Source organism: Archocentrus centrarchus, chromosome 9 (genome assembly GCF_007364275.1).
Source record: "Archocentrus centrarchus isolate MPI-CPG fArcCen1 chromosome 9, fArcCen1, whole genome shotgun sequence".
NCBI lineage: Eukaryota > Metazoa > Chordata > Actinopteri > Cichliformes > Cichlidae > Archocentrus > Archocentrus centrarchus.
Window position 1 is genome coordinate 21,788,247 of NC_044354.1, and position 21,173 is coordinate 21,809,419.

General features: G+C 40.0%; 2 protein-coding genes across 7 annotated transcripts in view; both read left to right on the forward strand.

The window, feature by feature from the left end:
- Positions 1–3,776, forward strand: part of mvb12bb (multivesicular body subunit 12Bb) — a 32,946-nt gene extending 29,170 nt beyond the window's left edge. The window contains exon 10 of the mRNA XM_030738076.1: positions 3,637–3,776. Coding sequence (XP_030593936.1) covers positions 3,637–3,678 — 42 coding nt within the window. The 3' untranslated portion in view covers positions 3,679–3,776. The remainder of the gene's footprint in view (positions 1–3,636) is intronic.
- Positions 3,777–4,755: 979 nt separating this feature from the next.
- lmx1bb (LIM homeobox transcription factor 1, beta b) overlaps positions 4,756–21,173 on the forward strand; it is a 57,688-nt gene continuing 41,270 nt past the window's right edge. The window contains exons 1-10 of one of the 6 annotated variants that reach the window (XM_030738071.1): positions 4,756–4,876; positions 5,920–6,743; positions 6,891–6,910; positions 7,009–7,151; positions 10,063–10,237; positions 14,754–14,817; positions 15,712–15,881; positions 16,110–16,506; positions 16,823–16,945; positions 17,448–17,634. In XM_030738071.1, coding sequence (XP_030593931.1) covers positions 16,876–16,945; positions 17,448–17,634 — 257 coding nt within the window. In that variant the 5' untranslated portion in view covers positions 4,756–4,876; positions 5,920–6,743; positions 6,891–6,910; ... (4 more) ...; positions 16,110–16,506; positions 16,823–16,875. Of the gene's footprint in view, positions 4,877–5,919; positions 6,744–6,890; positions 6,911–7,008; positions 7,152–9,721; positions 10,238–11,524; positions 11,742–14,613; positions 14,818–15,711; positions 15,882–16,096; positions 16,507–16,806; positions 16,946–17,447; positions 17,635–21,173 lie in introns of those variants that run through there. The other 5 variants (XM_030738072.1, XM_030738074.1, XM_030738073.1 and 2 more) reach the window with 5 other exon arrangements.

Below are 21,173 nucleotides of genomic sequence, written 5' to 3' on the forward strand. Positions count from 1 at the left end.
CCGCTGACGCCGCTGGCCCAGAATGCAAAGCAAACGGTCTTGGGGTTGTAATTAAGTGTCTGAGACAGCGAGGCCCTGTTGGCTCCACTAAGCCCCAATTGAATAAAAGCATGGCCAAGCTAGGCAGCCATTCTTTCTTAAAAGCTTCGCATCCTGTTCCAAAACACTTGACTTTTATTCCCCAATTCTTCCCCTCAAACAGCTCAATCTAGCATCTCGCTGCAGTGTTGTACATCTTAAAGAGCCTTTCTGGTCACATCCTGCATGTTCAACTTCTTAAGTTTCCAATCAGCTTTGTAGTTAAAAAGTTAAGAGATCGTGCAGCGTGAACAGAGAGCGCCACAAAGCCCGCCACATTTCTGATGAAACACTGTAGCCTACAGGCATTCGTATGAAGCAGATCAGCTGTGTGCAGCTCCTTCTTTGGAGCTCATGTGTTTGTGATGGCGAGAGAAAGAGAGCGAGTATGTCTTTGTGTGAGCGTGTGCGCGCGTGCGGATGTGTGTATGTGCTTTAAAGAGAGTGACAACCCCCCTTCTCTCTCATTAGCACGGTATCTTGGTATCAGAACTGCCAGGAAGTGACAGACCACTGTAAAAGAACAGGTGCTGTTGGGTTTGAGATGTGTTACAGAGCAAACACTCCCTCATCAAACCGGGTGTCTGTTCTGCACTCTGCCTCTGTCTTCTGTCATATACTATCCAAATCACACAGAGTCGCCATCTTGTCATATGGTCATCTGAATGAAGCTCATTGTCAGCACAGGTATTAATGGCACATGCATATATGTGTGTGTGTGTGTGTGTGTGTGTGTGTGTGTGTGTGTGTGTGTGTGTGTGTGTGTGTTCGGGTTGGAGACAGACTGACTGCTCATCCTATATGTTCTTTTTTTTTTTTTTTCCCTCCCCCCCTTCTTCCTCTCCCCCTCTTCTCATCCTTCCTCTCCTCCTCCTCCTCCTTCCTTTCTTCTCCGAGAGTGTGATTAGCAGGAGGACACATGGTGAGCTGAGCTGGGGAAGAGAAGGGAAGGGCATGAGAAATCATTAATTACAGCCGCGCTGGAGCTGATGAAGTAAATGTGAGATAGTGTAACACACAAGATTTAGTGAAGTGGACGACAGCACAAGATTAATGGTGGGGCCAGGCTGATGAGGATGAAGTCACAGCTTAGCTTGATAATTAGTTTCCAAGTGGAAACATCCCTCACCATTGTGTTATTTTTACTTCTCTCCTCTTATTATTATCCCACAATGATATCTGCGGGACAGGGTGGGGGGGGGGGTGGGCTGTGATATTCTCACAAACATGCTGGAAAACATCCTGTCTGTAAGTTTTCTTCTTTTTTCTGTCGGTGCTACATTATTAATTTAATGTCCACTATGTGTTCTTTTCTTTTCTCGAGGCTGCTAAAGAAGCAGCACTTTATTCCTGGTTGTATAAAACAAGGGGGGAAAAAAAGGCAGCGTTTTCTAGAATTCAGAAAAAGCTGTTTGGAATCTAATTGCTCCCCGGCTCAAAGCAAATTTCTTCTTCTCTTGTCCAGAAGAGGTCACTGTCCGTGCTTAGCTGTGGGGCTGTTTTCTTTTTTTTCTCTCCCTTATTCAGAAACTGGAGGCGCTTTCTGCACAGAACCTAATTGCCTCCTTTTTAAATCCCTTAAAATTATAGATTCATAGAAGAGATGTGCTTTCCAGAATTCTACATATGCACATGTAATTGAGGAAAACTGTTGTAATCACAGCCACAGTTGTAGATAAGACCATTTCCTAACAGGCATCACTTAAGCCATGTCTCGGATGATGTTGGTTCCAGCAATTAGGCATTCTTTTCATTTCCCAAATGACTCGCAAAACTTGCGGATATTATAATTGCTTTTAGCCACGCATATCTAATTTGTGTCTTTTTAAGTGTTAATTAGTAAGCGATTTAAAGTGACGTCTTTATGTAGTTTGCTCTGCTGAAAAATGTTGTTGGCGGCTGGCTAATGATTTTCAGAGGGAGTACGTTAGGGTGGAAGGAAGTGTGTATCCACACATGACAAGATTTTCATTAGCACCTATATATGATTGGTTTTTAGTGCTTGTGGGGAGTTGTGTGTGCTCGCGTGCGCTTCTGTTCCCACTTGTGTTTGTGTGACTGCGTGGTTCCGTGTGAATGTATGGCAGGACAGTAGTGTACAGGGGTATGTGAGAGGGAGAGCTCCAAATAGAGGTGGAATTAATGAAGACAACATGTCACATATTTTTGGCAGTGGAGCAGGGACAGGAAATGAAGCTCGGCTCGTCTGGGTGACTGCCGCCCATGTTCTAGTGTGTCACTGTCCTGTCAGCCTGTGTGTAAAACTGGCAGACATTGATACATGCTCTCCCTGATAACACCCCATTCCCCCATCCATCATCCGCACTCACACACGTACACGCAGGAATATTTATTTACTGTGCCAGATGTTAGAGACTGGATTTTTGTGTGGTGGGGTGGGGGCAGATTTTATTTATTTATTTATTTATTTGCAAATAACAGGCTTGTGATAGGTGACAGCTTTTGGGTAACTTGCAGATTTCCCCCCTCAAGTAGATGAAATGAGAAAAGGTGGTGTTTTGGATCTGGAGAAGCCCGTTCCAGCCATTGTGGCTCAATGGATTCAGTTGGAGAAACTTATTTGAGTGATCATACAGCATCACCTAGTGCCGTGTTGCAGTAATACAGCGGTCTAACTTGGTGGAGCGGGCACTGCTGTTTACAGATCACCAAAAAGAAAAGCTCCTGCAACAAAATCATGAAATTTGTCAATATTTCAAGCATGTCTAATAAGTTAGAATAAGTAAGAGGATTTTTGTTTTCATGTATTTCCTTTATTTTAAATTATCTACCACTGCCAGCCCAGCTCGGTTGCTTATATATATATATATATATATATATATATATATATATATATATATATATATATATATATATATATATATATATACACATACATAAATATATAATGATAGCTTGAAGCTAGAGATTGAGTGGCTCTGAAAACTGACTGAAAGAATTTTAATTTCTAAATAACATCTTCACAGAGACATTCATGAACATTGATCTGTCATGTTAACCACATCAAGGCCCCAAAACAGTCTTTGACATTCTGTGCTTTTGCCTCATCTATTTTTTTTTTAAATATGACATCATAGATTTGTGGCACTAAAAAATGTCTCTTCAATGAAATGCCAGAAGTTGATCTTTTTTTGGCAGAACTGAGTTAAATAATAAGGCTTCATAAAATCCAACAAATCCCAAATAAAAAAAAAACCTGCAGCCTTTCCGTCTTTAATGCCACACAAGTCAAAAATGTTTGAAGGTCTCACTTTATAAACCAGCCTTGCCCATGCTGTGCCACAAGGGGGCAGCGGTTCTATTTAGTTTCTTAGTCTTTATTCCTGGAAACTACCTAAAGCGTCTTTAATGTTAAATCAGTTTGTTTTTAGTCTATAGTTATGAAAGTATTTTATACAAATGTTGCCATGTGATTGAAACATTTGATGAATGTATATTCTTGTCAGCTCGGTTGCTTAATATGATCCTTGGTGATGCTTTTACTCTGTTTATGAACAGTGTGTGTACCTCTTTGTTTTCTTCTTCTTCTCTTTGCAGTTTCAGTACAACTTCAGCACAGAGAGAAGTATTGCTCTGTAACTTCTCGCCCGGCCTCCTCTCAGCTGACAGAACCGCAGCGACTGAAAGAGGACAGATGGACAAAAAGGGGACTATTTATGAAAACAATGAACTATCAAATTACAAAACAATTTGTGCATTGTGTAATTTTAAAAAGAAAACATATATACATATATTTTAGCTTCATTGAGATACTGGGATAGCGGATTGTATTTAAATAATTCAGTACTTTAAATATTTTAAAAATTTTCCATAATGTGCAGCTGTGCACATTAAAATTTTAGAAAATAGCTGCTTTTTCATGAGAGTTCCTTTCCTAAATTTGTGTTTTATCTCATCTTAGCCTAACAAGAAGCAGTCCACATACGACTCATGTTCAAAGTAAATCTTTCCAATTAGGATTCCTAAATAGATTCATTCATAAAAGTATGTTAGCTGTGGCTCACATTTTGCTCATCACAATAACGGGTACACGCTGACAGTCGAGGTGGAACAGAGAGGCAGCTTCATCACGGGCGAAAAGGCCAGTCTAATAATCATTCCCCAGCAGAAGCGTCTTTCAAATAAAAGGTTTATCATGAGCAGCACGCCGCAAGAACAAGCAGAGCCTTGGGACACGGGAGTACTTTCCCCAGTCGCCCACCCACGTCAGAAGTGACTCCTCTACTGAGTCACTGAGAACAGAACATAATCTGCCATATATATTCACTCAGTGTGCTGTTTTGCTACAGGAAATCGATTTGGGGGGAAAAATATGAGGTTTTGTAAAGCCAATTTTAAAATGTAACATTTACTTGCTCTTTTTTTTTTGTTTCTTTTTCTACACATTAAACAACACCTTGTTGCCACATGGAGGTCAAATTTAGAAGCAGAGTTTACACTTGAATACTACAACATAGCTCAGCTTCTCAATTTTCATATTTAATTTGCAACTAATTAAATTGTGAAAGAATCCATCCTCACACTTGTGCAAGGGGTAATTAGTATAAGAAACTCGTGAATGGATAAATGTCGCTGTTGGTAATTAGAGTTTGTGAACTTTTGGATTCTGCGGGCAGTGCGATTTTTTTTGGCCCAGATTAGTGAAGACTTGTGATATTCGCAGGTGTTTAACGTAACGCCGAGCAGGTGATGTCCCCGTGTGAGCGCTGGCATTGACTGCTCTGCTCTGCTGCTGAAAGCACAGGCTTCCTCGCTCCTTCATCAAAGTGATGCTTATGTCAGTGATACCCTGCAGCACAGTGACCCCCCCCACCCACCCACCCACCTCCACGCTGTGTAAAAAGTGCATATATACTGTTTGCCATATGTATTCAGTCACACTTAGACTGTACATGCAAAAGGTGATAATTAATGTGTGTGAAGTGAATTTTGAACCACATTTAACAATGAGATTTGATTCACTTTGATATTATTAATACTTACAGTAATTAATCCATTGTAGAGTATTGAAATATTTTTGTTTGGTGATATTCTGTAATCTTATTTTTAACTAACCCAATAACTTGAAGAATTGACAGGCAGCAAATATTGCCTATGTATTTAAACCCTGACATATCTTATTTCTCTGTGCCACTGTACAAGACCTGCTATTATCATTAAACTGATTGATTAGACCATGGGTACTGTAGTTTAAGAGTCAATCTCATATGCACCCTCCTACTACTAGCACAGCATTTCAGTAGGTCAGTATTATCTGGCATATAATAGCCTATCATAAACACTGCAACCAGTTTCAGATACGTGCAGGTATGAAAACTTTAATTTGTAGAACATAACAGAAAAAGTACTGGGGGGGGGGGGGGGGGGGGGTGTCATTTAGAAATGGTGTCATCAACTAGTTTGTCCAGCAGAGCACCTCGGTGTTTACAACAAGGGCACAGAGTTAAGTGTACATATGTATTAATGTATTACGTATATATTAAGCAAGTTAAGAGTGTGAGTGCATGTGTATATATATATATATATATATATATATATAATTTTTTAATATATTTTTTATGTAAACAATATACACATAAAGAATACTAATAATAGGCACTGTCAAGTTTCACTGGAAATGGTCTCCAGCAAATGTGCTGTTCACTCCTGTGTGCTAAAAGCAGGTCTAGGCTTCGTAAAGTTATTAAAATATGTCAAACAGCTTAGCTCATCTTAGGATTTTCAGGAGAAGTGCTGGTAATTACAAAACTTTTAAATACTGCCAACTTTAAGGCATGTAGCTCCCTACGTGCAGAACTTAACCATCTCTGTTCTTCTCAGGGTGACGAGGTGTCGTTACTGGAGACGGACAGCAGGTAGAGAGCGATGTCTCTTGTGAAGGCCAGATGTGAGTGTTTAGACCAAGACAATCACCGGTTTCGCTTTCATGGTAAAAGAAGCAGTGCGGCCGAAAGCTCCAGATGGGCAAAGACTGCTCTTGCTTTCAGAAGTCCCTCAAAAACCCTGCTCGTCAAAAAAAAAAAAAACACCTCACATGTTTTCACTTTTCCTTTTGCTCGGCTGCGTGATATGGGAAATGATGATTTGGAAATTAAAATGGAAACAACCTGTCTTTGAACCGCAGTAGTTTTTACATGACAGTGCAGTAGTTGGGAGCTGCTGTCTCTAAGCCTTTCACATGTGGCAAATCTGTTTCAAGGCACCTGAACTCCTTAGTTATCTCTGACCTAGCAGACCTACTTAAGGCTTCTCAGTCAGTAGTGTTGCATTGCCTGGAGGACTTGGCTCGGCTAAAGTTGAACTGAGCCGCAGAGCAGCACATCAAAGCCCCACCCTCTGTGAGTCCACCAGATGTCCCGTGGTCATTTTTAAACTCACACCCCGGTGCATGACATGGAGCAGTGTGCAAGCATGTAGACAGAGCTGGATGGGCCGCTTGGAAATTGGAAAAGGAAGCCTGTATTTATGAGGTGGTTTGAGGTGCTGTGTTAAGGCAGGCTTAGACTGCCACTCTCCCTCTGACAGCTCTGTTTCCCCCTGAGCTGTGGTGACCAGAGACTGAGTGAGGTGAAGGAGCAAAGGCAGGAGGCCTGTCAAAGCGCACTCAAAACCGAGATGGACCCACAGTGGACACTCTCGAGCAGGTGACGCAGCAAATCGCATTACCAGAAGATGCAAAACCCAATATTATATTTGCTGGCTTCATACTTTTATGATTAAAAACAAGCAAGAGGCATAGATATTATTCCAAAAACATATTCTCTGCTTTTTTCCCCCCATGATCTGGAAAGGCATGTAGGAAAATGAATGGGTGAGTATAGTGTAAGAAATAAAGACGCTCAGGTTGTTCTTTTTTACTGCTCACCTCCGTCAGCCTCTTGTTTCTTTGTTCCATGTTGACATCATCAGGTTTTAGAGTGCCCCGCAGAGACTTAAAGGAAGAGGTTGGACGTGTGGTCTTCTCTGTAGCGCCACCTTAACAAGCCCCTGAGCTGCACTCAGAGGGAAGCCGCACATCAAATCTGTCTTTCCGTACCTCAGCTAGAGGTAAGGTGAGTGATCTCCCAGAGCAGCTCCACTCGCCGCTCCCTCTGCCGTGGCGGCCAGCCCATGTGAGTCAAATTACTGTAATTGAGCAAGGATGTAGTCGGGTGTGAGGTGATCTCTCTCTTCACCCCCCCCCTCCCGACTTCTTTCTCTCTCTTTTTTTTCCTCTCAGTTATTTCGGCACATGTGAAATGACCAGAAAGCATCTTTTTTTTTTCTCCCCCCACCCTTCCTCTAACACTGCCTGTAACACAGAAATCAATTAGCTCGTTTCAAGTCAGATCAAAGGCTCAATACACCGTCCAGAGCTTTCCAAAACCTCCCTGGGACAATTAACTCTCCCTTTGGACAAGGACCAGACTGGACAGATGAAGGGAGGCTGCTGCCACGGTTTGTGTGAAGTAGACATAAACAGGCAGTTCTTGGGTGCAATTTCAATGACACCCCCCCCCATCCCTAATTTACCAGTTTGTTGTGCATTATAGTGACAGTATGATGGTTTTAATTCATCATGACAAACAAAAAAACAACTACTTTATGTTAACTGATACTTGTACTGTTATTTTCCATGTGACCGACGTGGTACAAACATGCATCCTCCTTACCCCCACCTCTTCATCCTACATGGAAATCGAGGCACCCTGACCGCCTTTGACTGCATCTGTGTATCATTTGTTGTCATTTTGAGACTGAAGACTGGGAACTGCTGTTTTGAGCTTCATTTTGTGTCTGTTTCTTGCAAATATTAGTCTCTCTTTGTGGCAGTTTTGAGTCATTTTGTAGTTGTAGTTGTATCTCTTTTTTTTTGTCATCTGTTTGCCTCCGGGCCCGTGCCCCCCCCCAAGCCTAATGCTCTCACTCAGTAAACCATTGGTACTGTGATGGCACAACATGCGTCATCCAACTGATTGGACGAGGCAAAGTGGTTGGAGTTTTCATCCACAGACAGGTGCACTGACCCTGTCCACCCTCGAAGGTGCCACTTGCATTTTATTGGACATTTATGGCCAGCCAGCATTTTTTAACAGCCACCTGGATGCAATAAAGGGCCAGCTCCTGAGCTCTGGCTGCCCAGAGGATTTCCCAGCAGCTCCCGTGGGACCTCTGGCTAGTTAAGATGTTTATTAAGCTGAAAGTGGTCCAGTGGGAAAACACAGCACTTCTGAGAGATTCGGGCCAGCGGTTTTCTTGCTAGTCGGAGAGCTCCCTGGAGGATTGGGTTTCTTTTCCTTTCAAACCTCGCAGGGAGGACAGGGTCAGTTCACAGGGCACGGGGTTGACCAACTGGTAACTAGGCACATGAACCCAGGAATGGAAATATCCAGAGACCATCAAGGTCAGCTTGGAGTGATTCCCACAGTTCCAAACACCAAGTATGTCAACTGAATACTGAGATAAAGTTGTGGAAATTTAATGAGCTAACATTGCATCTATCTGTAGCTGGAAGCCTTATTGGCTATATGAAGCTAAAATGCAAACGACAAAGTGTGCTATAGTTTAAATATAATACACGCTTATGTATGGCTTTTGCAATGCACAACTAAAGTTATTTGTCCAAAATACTCTTTTCCAGAACACTGTGAAGGTAGTTGTGGTTCCTGTTTGACAGATCTTGACCTCACTAAGCTCTGCTGGATCACTAGTTCAAAGCCCTGGTCTTTAGCCTCAGGCGCTCTGCCCTAGTAACTTCACTTTGCCTCTGTTTTGCTTTTTTAAAAAGTTTTTCAACCACACTCTGTGTTTAGCAGAGGAGTTTACAATAACCCATAGAGGGAAAGTGTAATTAAAATTGCTCCTTTACCACTCGGCGCGATAAATATATTTTTTGCCCTCATTTTAATTTCAACTTTCTCTTTAGAGTCCGCGGTGAACACATTGTGAACTGAGCCGCACATGCAGCCGGTGATGGGTTTTTAGTGCTCTCTGCCTAATGTTCAAGACAGATTAGAAATGTTCGCCTGTGACAGATGCTGTCTAGTTCTTCACTACCAGATCCACCCAGCTGCAAAACATCTGGTGGATTTCTACCTTTTTCTCTGAAGTGCAGCCTATTAATGACACACTCGCAATCATACATGAGCGCGCACACACACACACACACACACAGAGAGAACACATCTACCATGTTTGATTGAGACAGACAAAAATAATCACACATATACAGACCTGTGATTGCAGAAATTTTTTATGGCTGCTGGCCTGCTGGAACTTTTTTAATATTTTGCATATTTTGTAGCTGTTGCGTTTATTCATATTTTAGTTGACATTTCCTTGTTTCTGTTGATGCTCATATATATATATATATATATATATATATATATATATTTTTTTTTTTTCTTTTTTTTTTTTTTTTTTTTTTTTCCTTTTTCAGCCACAGAGTCTGTCAGCATATGCAGTTTATTTAACAGACACAGACTTTTTTAATATTCCACATGAAGGCCTACGCTTGTTGTTAATGGCACACGTCCTAAAATCATGCCCAAACATTTTTTTACGGAGACAATTCTGCTGAATAACACGATGAAAGGAGCTCCAGTTCTCTTCTTGGGCTGAGACGCTTTTGCAATAAAGATGAAAATAACCACGTGACAACAAATGCCATGCATCCTGCTCTGCCATGACAATACAACATCTGTTGCGTATGTGCGCGCAAGCCAAAGTTTTTAAAAGTTCGTGAAAGACTTTTCTCATTGTTTTTGTTCTGTTACTGCTACACTCTGCACCTCTGTACGGAAAATTTAATGGTCCTCGTTGGACGAAGGCTTAAGATTCTGTAGCCGCTCATCAACAGAGAAAGTCACAAATACATGTGGGATTGTGTGTGTGTGTGTGTGTCAGATGGAGACATTTGGAGACCATGGTTTAATTTAGTTTGAAATTACCATGCAGTAAGTTGTTCCTCATGTGTCTCAACAGCTTAGGCTCACATGAAGACTTCTTGGCCATCGCCTGTGTGTGAAGTTAAACAGAAAGGGAAGAGGGAGATCCCCACATCACAGAATAGAAAGATGTTGTTATTGCTGGGCTTCATCATGTTCATCTGTTGCCATCTGTGGTCCAACTTTGACCAGCCTTTTAAAATGTTTTGGAGGTAATCCTTTAGAAAATGAAAAGTAATCATTAGGCTTTCATGAAACATTTTGATATTTGTTTTTTATTATTTGGTATAACGCAGTGCAGAAGAGGCCTTTTTCAATTTAGATTTTTGACAAAGGGGGGGGTGAAACTATAATGTGCAAATCATAACTATATTGATGAGAGGAAAAGTTTATTCTCCTTTATTTTTGCATAAATATAATCCAACTATAATATGTAAATATTAAAAAAAAATTATATTTAAAAAGAAAAAAACTAAATTTGAGCAGTGCAATTTTAGGGAAAATAATTAAACAACTGCATGAAAATAAATGAATTAAATATACACTCCTGTCTATTATTTTTGCTTTAATCCAATAATGCTTCATTGTATTTTTAAGTAAATTATTCTCCAGTCATTTATTAAATGTTCAGTGCAACATTAACCCATGAGGGAGAGCTCTTTGACTTCTGCAAAACTGCACTGAATGTGTGAATACTTTTTAGTTCAGTCTCATACACTGTGGCTGGATTATATACAGTATAGATATATATATTTTTTAAAAACTGCATGAGCGCACTATTTAAACTGAGACAAAACTGAAAAAGTAACAGTCAAAAAAAACAAAAAAACCCCACAAATTATACAATGAGAAATGTATTTTCACTACTTTTTAATAATACTTTTTTTTTTTTTACACTTGACAGTAAAATAGTAAAGTAGACAAACATTTTCTAGCATCAGGTTTACATATTTGTGGTTGCATTCCAACAAGTTATATATATTTTTATTCTAATGATATACCTTCAGAATGTTTCATATTGATGCCATGTATGGGAACATTAGAAATGTATAAATAATAATATTAGGCATGGTGTTTTTATTATTAGTGGTAGGGAAATTTAACTGTTTTAAATTTTAATTATTTTTTTAAGTAATAAGTTAAAACGTAAGGACTTAATGGGCACAAAACAACTGCAGGAATGAATGAAAATGTCTCAAAATAAAGAGAAAAGTATGTGGGTCTTTATGATGAGGATGTGCTGAAATTTCCCTTAAAAAAAACAGTTTAAAAAAAAACTATATATTACTGACATATACTTCACTGAAAACCAGAGGCAGCGATAATAAAATTATAATAAACCAAAATTAAAACACTGTATTCACGCGGTTTTAAGGAAAAATATTACAGTAATTATCTTTTATTGCTATACTGTATTTACAGTACCTAAACGAGTAACAGCCTGATTTTAGTGTTCTTCTGTTAATGTACCTTTAAGGGACGATAAAATGCTGCTGTGGATGAACAGATAATGTTGTACTGGCTGGTTTTGTCCAGTAGGGGATGATGTTGTCATTGAGATAGTGGGGATTATGGCTCTCTCCTAACATTTTCCTTATAGCTGTGAATTAATATGTGTCCGGACTGCGTCAGGGGACCAGGTGCGTAAATCTGACTTCATCGTGGATCACTGTCATCAGATGAGCCGGTCCGTCACGAAAAGCAACAGCGCGGCGTGTAAGTGTGGCTTAAAATGATGGTGATTTATCGAAACCTTTTTAAACGGTACCTTTTGGCCACCGGCGCGCTTTTCACAAGATTTGTTTCATCTTTTAGGAAATGTGGGGGAATACAGATAGTAATAATCTCAACTTTAAATTAGTGTTCATAAAAATTAATTTACTATCTCAGTACAAGGACCACAGGTATAAGCGTTTGCGTAAATTATATTTTGGATAGTATAGTGCATCATTTGCTGGAAAGGGGACTATATTCTCACATATTAAGCTAATTAAATTACAGCTTTAATTTGCTCCGTGCGTCATAGCAAACTGTCCTAAAAGCAGGTAAACAGATTTCTACCGCACGGTTCAAAAAGTTGTATGTCAGCTCGCTGCCACACGGGCCTGTCAGGCCATTTGTCAGGAACTCAATAAATTTGTCAGTGGAGGAAAAAAAGAAAAAGCAGAATTCAATAAATCATAACATAAACAAATCTAGCCATGAGTTGACAGTGCTGTATTATACTTTGGCTTAATCCTCGGGGAGCTGGGATTACCCTGCAGTGGGCTATCTTTCTTCTTTTTTTTTTTTTTTTTTTGGTGGTGGTAGTGGGGTGGAGTGGGGGTGACTCAGTAAAATAAAGTCCGTGTGATTCAATGTGGAATAAAAGCATGAATATGTGACGGAGTGGGTGGAAGGAGAGTCCAAATAACTCCATTGTTATATTGCATGGTAACGTTTGTTAATTTTAGTGAGGTAAAATATGTACAGGAAATTACACCAAAGCTTTTAAGAATAAGATTTAAAAAAAAAACAAACAAACAAACTGGCGGATACAATGTGTGACTTCGAAAAAAAAATTAATTCATAGCGAGGTTAATTTCGTAGCTCTGTAACCCGGGTGTCATAGGCCGATGGGGCCCTGAACTGTTCACTATCTGCAGTCACATTATAGCTGCATCAGTTTTTTTTAGCCCGTGAAACCAACGAATAAACGCAGAAAATATTTAATATCACAAACAAAATTGGTCGATTGATTGGTCGAAAATCGACCTTTAATAATTCTCACTGTTGAGCCACGAGGGTCAGCGGATTCGTTGACTTGATTTAAAAAAAAAAAAAAAAAAAGTGCCTCTGAAACTCTGTCACAGCCACAGCAATGATCCATGGAGGACAGAAAAAAAAAAAAAAAAGAAAAACCGTGTGCGCACCCACAGAAGAATATGACACATTTTCCCAGTTCTCTGAGTATCTCTGGGCTCAGAAACTGCGCACTGCTGCACATTGTGAGTCCGTTTTTAAGGTGTTCAAGTGCAGATCGGCAGCAAACAAATTAAGGCAGTGTGTGTTTTTTTCTTCTTTCATTTAAGCTTTTTTTTTTTTTTTTAAAGTGCATCGTGGAGAGCTTAGAAAGACTCATTAAAAGATCAAAGTGAGTTAACTATCAAAGTCTCCAAGCCCTGCAATTTAGAGAGCCATTATGTCTTTGCTTTGCTACCTCTGAGGATGTGAAGTGCTCGTCCCATTTTCACTGAAAAATTTTATTTAAAAATGCTTATCGGCGAGCTTTGTTTGAGGAATAATTAATAATGTGACCATTTTAGTTCAACCTAACCTATAATGGTAAAGAAAAGGGGGTATTTGATGAGATCCAGACCACACATCCAGGGTAATACATATATATTTATAATGGTTTTACGTTGAAAATGTGATTTTTCTGAGATTTTGCTCTGTATTGATTGTAGCCTCCGGGTTTAAGCAGAGCAGGCCCGACACTGTTGGAGCTGTGCGAGTTATTCTCTGCCTTCTTTACACCACAGTGTAAATGTAATCCAGGTAGAACGATTGTCTGTATTTTTGGACCTCAGTTTTTCAGTTGCATTTTCTTTAACCCAACATTTTAATTTAACTTAATTATTTGAAATATTTAATTCAGCTTTCTGCAATAGGCTGCTCCGCCTGTTTCTCATTAATTATGGCACATGAATTTACTCCGAGGAGACAATTCCTGCGAGGGAGCTGTATTTCTTTCATTGTGTCGTAATGCACTTCACTCCCAGTTTTTGTTCCTGTTTTAGTGAAATAGAAAAGTTTGGCTTTAAACAGTGCAAAACTGTGCGCAAACAGCGCACTTTGTAAACTTTCCTTCCGCAATAATCCCACCGTGGGATCACATTTTCGCTAAGTCCACCCCGAAATCATCATTATTTGTTTTTATATTTAAGAATTATTAAGTGAAGCCTGTAACCAGAATTACAGCAAACTCCTGCAGGAATGTTAGCTTCTCTAAGGGCGCGTTATAGTGATGTCTTACCTTTCCGATGGACGCAACAGTTCCGCTTAGCTTAAAGTAAATTGCTTAACTGTAGGGACCATTGGTTTCTGTACTGCACACCTGCTGCAACAGTTTTTTTTTTTTTTCTGCCCTGGAAGGCGAGGGAGGGCCTGTCATGCAGTGGCTCATTAAAACACCGCAGGCTGAAAGTTGGCGGATTGATTTATTGAATGAATGCTTGATGTTCTCATTCACGCCGGTGACCCGGCCGGTAACTGCTAAATGAATGGTGGGAGGAGAGATAACGCATGCTTTTTTTATTTATTTAAATGTATTGATTATATTGTATTGGCAGTGCTCAGCTCCTAATGCTGCTTAGTGGTAAGATAATCCAATATAGTGGGCGGAGGTAATTGACCCCATGCTGATAGAAGCGCTGGAAATGGAAGGAAACCAAGCAAGCCGGGGGGGGGGGGGGGGGGGGGGGGGGTGGATGACTTCATGAGAGGCAGGTACGTCCTCATTTTAGCAAAAAAAAAAAAAAAGTCCTCCATTGGAAAATGCACTGATTTAAATATTGATATTAGGTTTGGATGTGCTTTCTGCGATGTTAGATCCATCCAGAATATGACTGCAAGTGTAATCTCCTCTCGGTACCTGCTGTGTGTTTTAGTGAACTTCAGCTATTCTCTTACTGAACAGCAGAGGGCAACACCAACAATCTCTTCTCTGTTTTCCAAACCGGGCTACAGGTCGTCGCCTTGAAGCTTCACAAAGGCTGTAAGAAACAACACACAGCAGGCCTTTGGACTGAAGGTAAACACTGGGTGAGATCTGACATATTGGCACGTTAAAAAAAACCCAAAGAAGTTTCGTGGTTCTATTCCTAATAGAACATATTACATAAAATTATGTGAAATACACATTTATTTGTACTGTGTACCTTTAAATAATAATAATAATTATTATTATTATTATTATTATGCAGAACCGTTGCTGCAGTCATGTCGTTATTACACTTTATATAAAGGCACATGAAGCTATAGCTCATCCCCAGCACAAGCTTCCTTAAAATATTTCCTATCGCCGGTCCTTTCCATGTGTCCACCCTTCTTATTTTTGCCTCGTCGGCCTGTAGCTACACAAGTGTGTAACAGTCTGCCGCGCAGTGTGTCACGGGACATAGCGGAGGATCTAATTAGCTGCCCTGTAATTTCAGACAGGCCTCAGTGCAGCAGGCTGCTCCTCCGCAGTTTTCCAAACGTCTTGATCTCATCTCGACAAATACATTTTATTTTTCTGATAATGTCTGACTTTTTCTATTTGCAAAATCTGAAACGCCCATAGGGTCATAGGCTATATTATTATATGAATATTATTTAAAACCTGTGTAGTGGGGGGGTGGGGTTGAATTTTTATTTTCTAAAATTATATTTTCAAGTATTTATATGGTGTTTGTTTTACGTTGCTGGCGGATCCACAGATCAATAAAGAAATAAAATAGCCAAACCGATTAGTTATCCAGCAGGAAGGTTGTTTATTGGCAGGAAGCTCAAGTCAATAAATACAACACATTATTATTATTATTATTATTATTATTATTATTATTATTGTTGTTGTTGTTGTTGTTGTTGTTGTTATTATTATGTTATTTTTTAAATGTATTATTATTATTAAGTCTTTTTTTTATTTTTCCTCTCTGACCTTAAGATGAATAGCTGTGTTTGGCAGAGGCCACCTCCGTGCTGGACAGCCCGCTGTTATCACCACTGATCGCCAGGTGCATCAGCTGAAAGGCAACAGCAGCTTCCACTGGAGACAATACACAAAAGAGCGTGGAAAGCATGTGATGTTCCAATAGGCACACACAGCCTATATTTGTATGCATTTTTTTTTTTCACTCTACTGACGGATAAATACCATAGTATATAACAAATGTCCACTGAGTGCACGGGGGGGCATTTATAGCTTCAAAAAAAGAGCATTACATTTGATGCACCTCATAATGAAATAATGCTTAAGTTGTATAATTATTATTATTGTTAATATTGTTGCTATGATGGCAGGTCAGGCCTCAGTAAAATATCACTTTCGGCTGTCTCCTTTAGGTTGCCTCTCTGTGTGTTGTTATTGGACTGCGTGGAGCTCACTGTACTCTGCTCCAATAGCATCCCAATAGCAGTGAATGGAGGACTGAAAAAAAAAGTGTAGCCATGCATGCAGGAGTGGGAGGATCTACTCGCTTCAATCTCGATCTCAGACTTTTGCAGCGACAGGGGCACAACCAACCAACCGTCTCTGTTACTTCCAAAGAGTTACTGCCGGGACATCCTACACACACACGCGCACACACACATACACACTACTATCTTTGGATTTGTTCTCAACTTTTACTTCTTCTTTTTCCTTGGCGAGACTGTAATCCCGTGAAGACATTTTTCCAGACTTCTCCCGTCGGCTTGTGGACGAGAAGATAAAGCTTCCTCGGTCCTCTTAACATAACAGGTGACTGTTCCGAGAGTTTCCACAGTTTCTCGTTAAGCTTTCTGTTCCTACACGCTTCTCTGACACATCAGGGATTTACATAGCCATCTTAATTGCTTTTACTTTTTTTTAACTATTGCGCGCACAAAGTCGAGGTTTTCCACGCCGTAGTTAAGTTTATTTTTCCTTTTTCCTCCTCCGAGCTGCAGGCTGTATCCCACACGGATCTCAGGCGGTTTCTACTCAGCTTTGCCTTCGCTTTTTCCTCCAAACAGCTCTGTGTGCCCCGGGATTTTTCTTGTCAAGTCTGATCGTATTCTTATGGATATTGCAACAGGTCTGGTGTCACTGGAGCGCCTCTCCGCGGGTGAACAGTCCGAGACGTGCATCATGCTAGACGGCATTAAAATAGAAGATCATCCCCTGCGATCGGGACAAGCCACGCTCGGGGTTATGCTCGGTGAGTCCTCTTCTTTTTTTTACTATGTAAATCACTTAAATCTGCGAGGTTATGCACTTGATTGGTGTGTATGGATGCCAGTCATTTTTGCATGTATGCACACTGCTGTTTATTTCCTGGTATCAGTTCTTGCAAAACCGACGAAAGGTTGCATCTACATGTGCAAATGGATAAAATAACAGAACCAAATAAAGAGAAATGTAGCCTGTTTTTTTTTTTGTTTTTTTAAATATACACATTATTTTTACCTTATTGCTATTGTTCCAGGCATCTAAAGGCTGGATGATGGTGCAAACCAGGCCTCATTTAAATTTTAAATAAAAGCAATTACAGATCAGTTTCCTTTATACTGAAATCTTAAAATCTCTGTGCATTTCTTCAAACAGCCAGCGCGTTAGTCTGAAACGATATAGGTGCTTTTATCAGTCATTGCAATCCTTGATTCAGGCCTTCTCTCGTTTTTCTTTTCCTGACGGGGGCCCAACTCCTCTTCCTTTTCCAGGGACTGAATGTCATCACAGATCCGTGTGTGAAGGATGCCAGCGTCCCATCTCCGACCGCTTCTTGATGAGAGTCAACGATTCCTCGTGGCATGAGGAGTGTTTGCAGTGCACCGTGTGTCAACAGCCCCTCACCAACAGCTGTTACTTCAGAGAAAGGAAACTTTACTGCAAACACGACTACCAACAGTAAGAATAGTTTCCGGGAGGGAGTTTCTACTCTCTCTCTTTCTCTCTCTCTCTTTTTTCTTTTTTTTTTGCATTTCTTCGCGTTGCTTTGGTTGCTCGGCAGTGATTTAAAAAAATAAAATAAATAGCTTTAAAAAAAAAAAGGGATGCATTGGATGGTTCCTGCTGACCTGAGCCGAAGGCCTCCTTTGCGCAAAAGTGCACCTGAAACGCTGTTCAGCTCCAGTGTAAGGTGCTATTTTCATTTTAAAAGCTTTAAGAGTGAAAGTAAGGAGACATGAATTAACCTGTTGCCATCGCTCCTTCCGCCGTCGGTTTACATTTATTTCCTGTTAATAACAAAAACAGGAGGAACCGGAATTAAATCAGAGCTCTTTTACCTGTTTAGGAAAAAAGAAAAAAAAAATACTGAAAGAGTGCTCACACTCACACTCGGGATGCTCGCATAAGCGGTCATGTATTACTGTCGTATATTTGGCTTTATTGATTGTCACACTGGCCCACGATATTTCCACGTTCGTCTGTGCGCAGCGGATGCATTTATAGCAAAAGGATGTGATCCCACTCAGGCCCGAGAATGTGCAGGCGTGGTGCAGTCTCGGATTTTTTTTTCCGTTCTTTGTCATACATTTTTCACAACACCATCAGCCGCTTCAGATTTCTGAAAAAAGGTATTTTCAGCAGGTTTCTTAGAAACTCTGCGACCACGGCGCTAATATGATTTATTTTCCGATCAAGCCATATTCCTTTATTCCGTAAATCACTCAAATATTAGAATTTCATTTAGCGTGATTTACTGATGCACTTCTGTTCTTTTTACCATTCTTCTTATATATTATTTAAAATTATTCTGACCATATTTTATTTTTATTTATTTTATTAGAAATGCGTGGCAGGCATCACCAGTCATAGCAACAATTTAACCGTTTAATGAAAAGCAATATGCGCAATATTTTCCATAGAACATATCGACCTGCGAGGCTAAGGTAATAATTAAAAGTTCGGCCATGCGCACGCGCAGCGACAAAATATATAGAGATATCAATCTAGTGTGAAACAGCATTTTTCAAATTTTAAAAATATCTTCTATATTTTTTTAGATATAATATCTAAAAAAGAAAAACAATAATAAAAATGCTGCAGTGCTGGATTACATCAGCAGACTAAATCCAGATTGTTCATTTGGATATTTGCTTTACCCAACTCACAACAACACATTAAGTTAAATGGGGGGGGGGGGGGGGGGGGGGCACCGTAATTATTATTACAGGTACTAATAATAATTTTTAAAGGAGAGCTTTTATTATTATTATTTTTTTTAAATGGTGCCATCTTAAAACTATAAGGAATTGGCCCATTGCTTTTTTTTTTTTTTTTTTTTTTTTTTTAATATTTGTTATTAAAAACAGGTAGGCTTACATTTTGATTTAGAAAACATTTTTAAAAAATGTCAGTTAAATTGCAGTGGTTAAATCTTCCCATGTAAACACTGAAAACATGGCAAGCATTCACCGTGAAGCAGAATAAATTAGCAAAGTGAATCAGTAAATTATCACAAACCAGCAGAGATGGCAGATATAGTGAAGCAAACACTGTGCTTAAATAACACAAGTATTACAATAGCGAGAGTCGCTGTCTGGCCTGTGAGGACCCTGGGGTGGCCTGTGTTTCTCATCGCATGAGCGCTTTTCATGCTTGTCACTAAATTTTCAGCTTTTTGTGTCCAGCCTTTTTAACAATTCTACTTCGATTACCGGGACATTATGGCTCTCTGCTAGATACCTTGCAAGCAACAAAGAGTTACATCCATTGCCATGCGTGCCATTCATCCAGCTTTGTGACAGGAGTATAGTCGGCTGATAACAATGGAAAATTCATAGCAGTAACTAGGGGATACCAGAGTCACGGCGTCACGGCTCAGAGGTGCCTGGAAGTTGAGACAGTCCGGCAGAGAGAGAGCGAGAGAAGGGGTCTCTTTCTCATGCCTGTTTCTGTCCATTTGTAGAATTTTTTAAATTAGTTCGGTGTGTGAACAAAGAAGCGATAAAGACAGACATGCAAGGACAGGCAGGCTCTGTCTGCCTGCCTAATAATACCTTCTGCCTGGCATTTGGTTTCTAATATGCTTCTGAGGAACCATATTTGGGATATAACTGACCATTTCCCTCTTTTTCCCTCTGCCTTGGTGAGCTTGTGTGGCAAAGCTGATCACTGCAGCCAAACACAACAACCTGCTGGGCGCCATCCTGCTCTCACACACTAGTGTTCATCACATCTTTTATTCGTCTCCCATCTTTTTTTTTTTTTTTTTAAACTCCTCCCAGGTTTAGTTAGCTGCTGGCTCCATCTTTCACACTGACAGAAGTATCCCTTTTTTATGTTGTTTATTCCATTTGCATTGATGGGACACTTAAAGATGTAATTGGCACCTTTTTGACTTTTATGACATCCATTTAAGATGCATTTGTCAGCCCACAAACTGCTTTGGGCTGTGAAGAGAGCTCCTAGCCGTACAGAGGTCTACGTGCCTAATAACATTCCTACAGCAACTGATTCATGCCCCGTAATCAGCTCTCACTAGCTATAATAAATCAAGGAATTGGCAAGCAGTCTTTTTTCGCACCTTTGGAACAGGTTTAAGTGCAGACGAGGGAAAACAATTGTGTACTGTATTATTAAAACTCCCACCAACCCAGTTCAACACAGCTTGCCCCATATAGTGCAATTATATAGTAACAAGATTGGATTTTATTAGTCTTTTTCCCCATATGTTTGGCTGTTTTTGTGTGTGTGTGTGTGTGTGTGTGTGTGTGTGTGTGTGTGTGTGTGTGTGTGTGTGTGTGTGTGTGTGTGTGTGTGTGTGTGTGTGTGTGTGTGTGTAGCTGACCTCTGCTTGTCGTTATCTGTTTTGGTATTTTTGATGGCTTTAGAATCCAAAAGCAACTGTAGGCATGTTAGAAAAATAATAATTATAATAATAATGTATTTTATGAGATGGGGAGAAATATATACAGTAAGAATATTTTGAGGTTAAAAGCTGTCAGGTGGACGAGAGCTGTAGTCATAGAGGAGCGACAAGCTTGAACGAGACGCGGTATGCAAAAGGTAACGTGGAATTACGCCAATCTGAGTGGGTTTGTTTCGCCCTGGTGTTCGGAGGTCAATTACACATCATTAGAAGGAGGGAGATCTTTTCCCCAGAGGGACCTTTTCTTCTGACTGAGCAGATGCTTTGAAAGAAGCCGTGTAATAAGGCTTATCATTTGACCGGAGTGTTGGACAACACCCCTGTAATGGACTGCCTTGTTAGAAACTGCCATGGGCTCCATCTACAAAACATAACATTAACTAACTATATTATACACCATGCTGCCTACTTTTGGGTCCCGCTGATGCATAAAAAGCTTTCACTCCAGAGTGGATTTTTTTTTTTTTCCATGCTCTATAAACTTTTATTGTCTAGCAACATGTTATTTTAGAATGTTCCATTTGTAACGGATCCAAATACATCAGCATGCAGATTTTTCCAAATCTTCTAC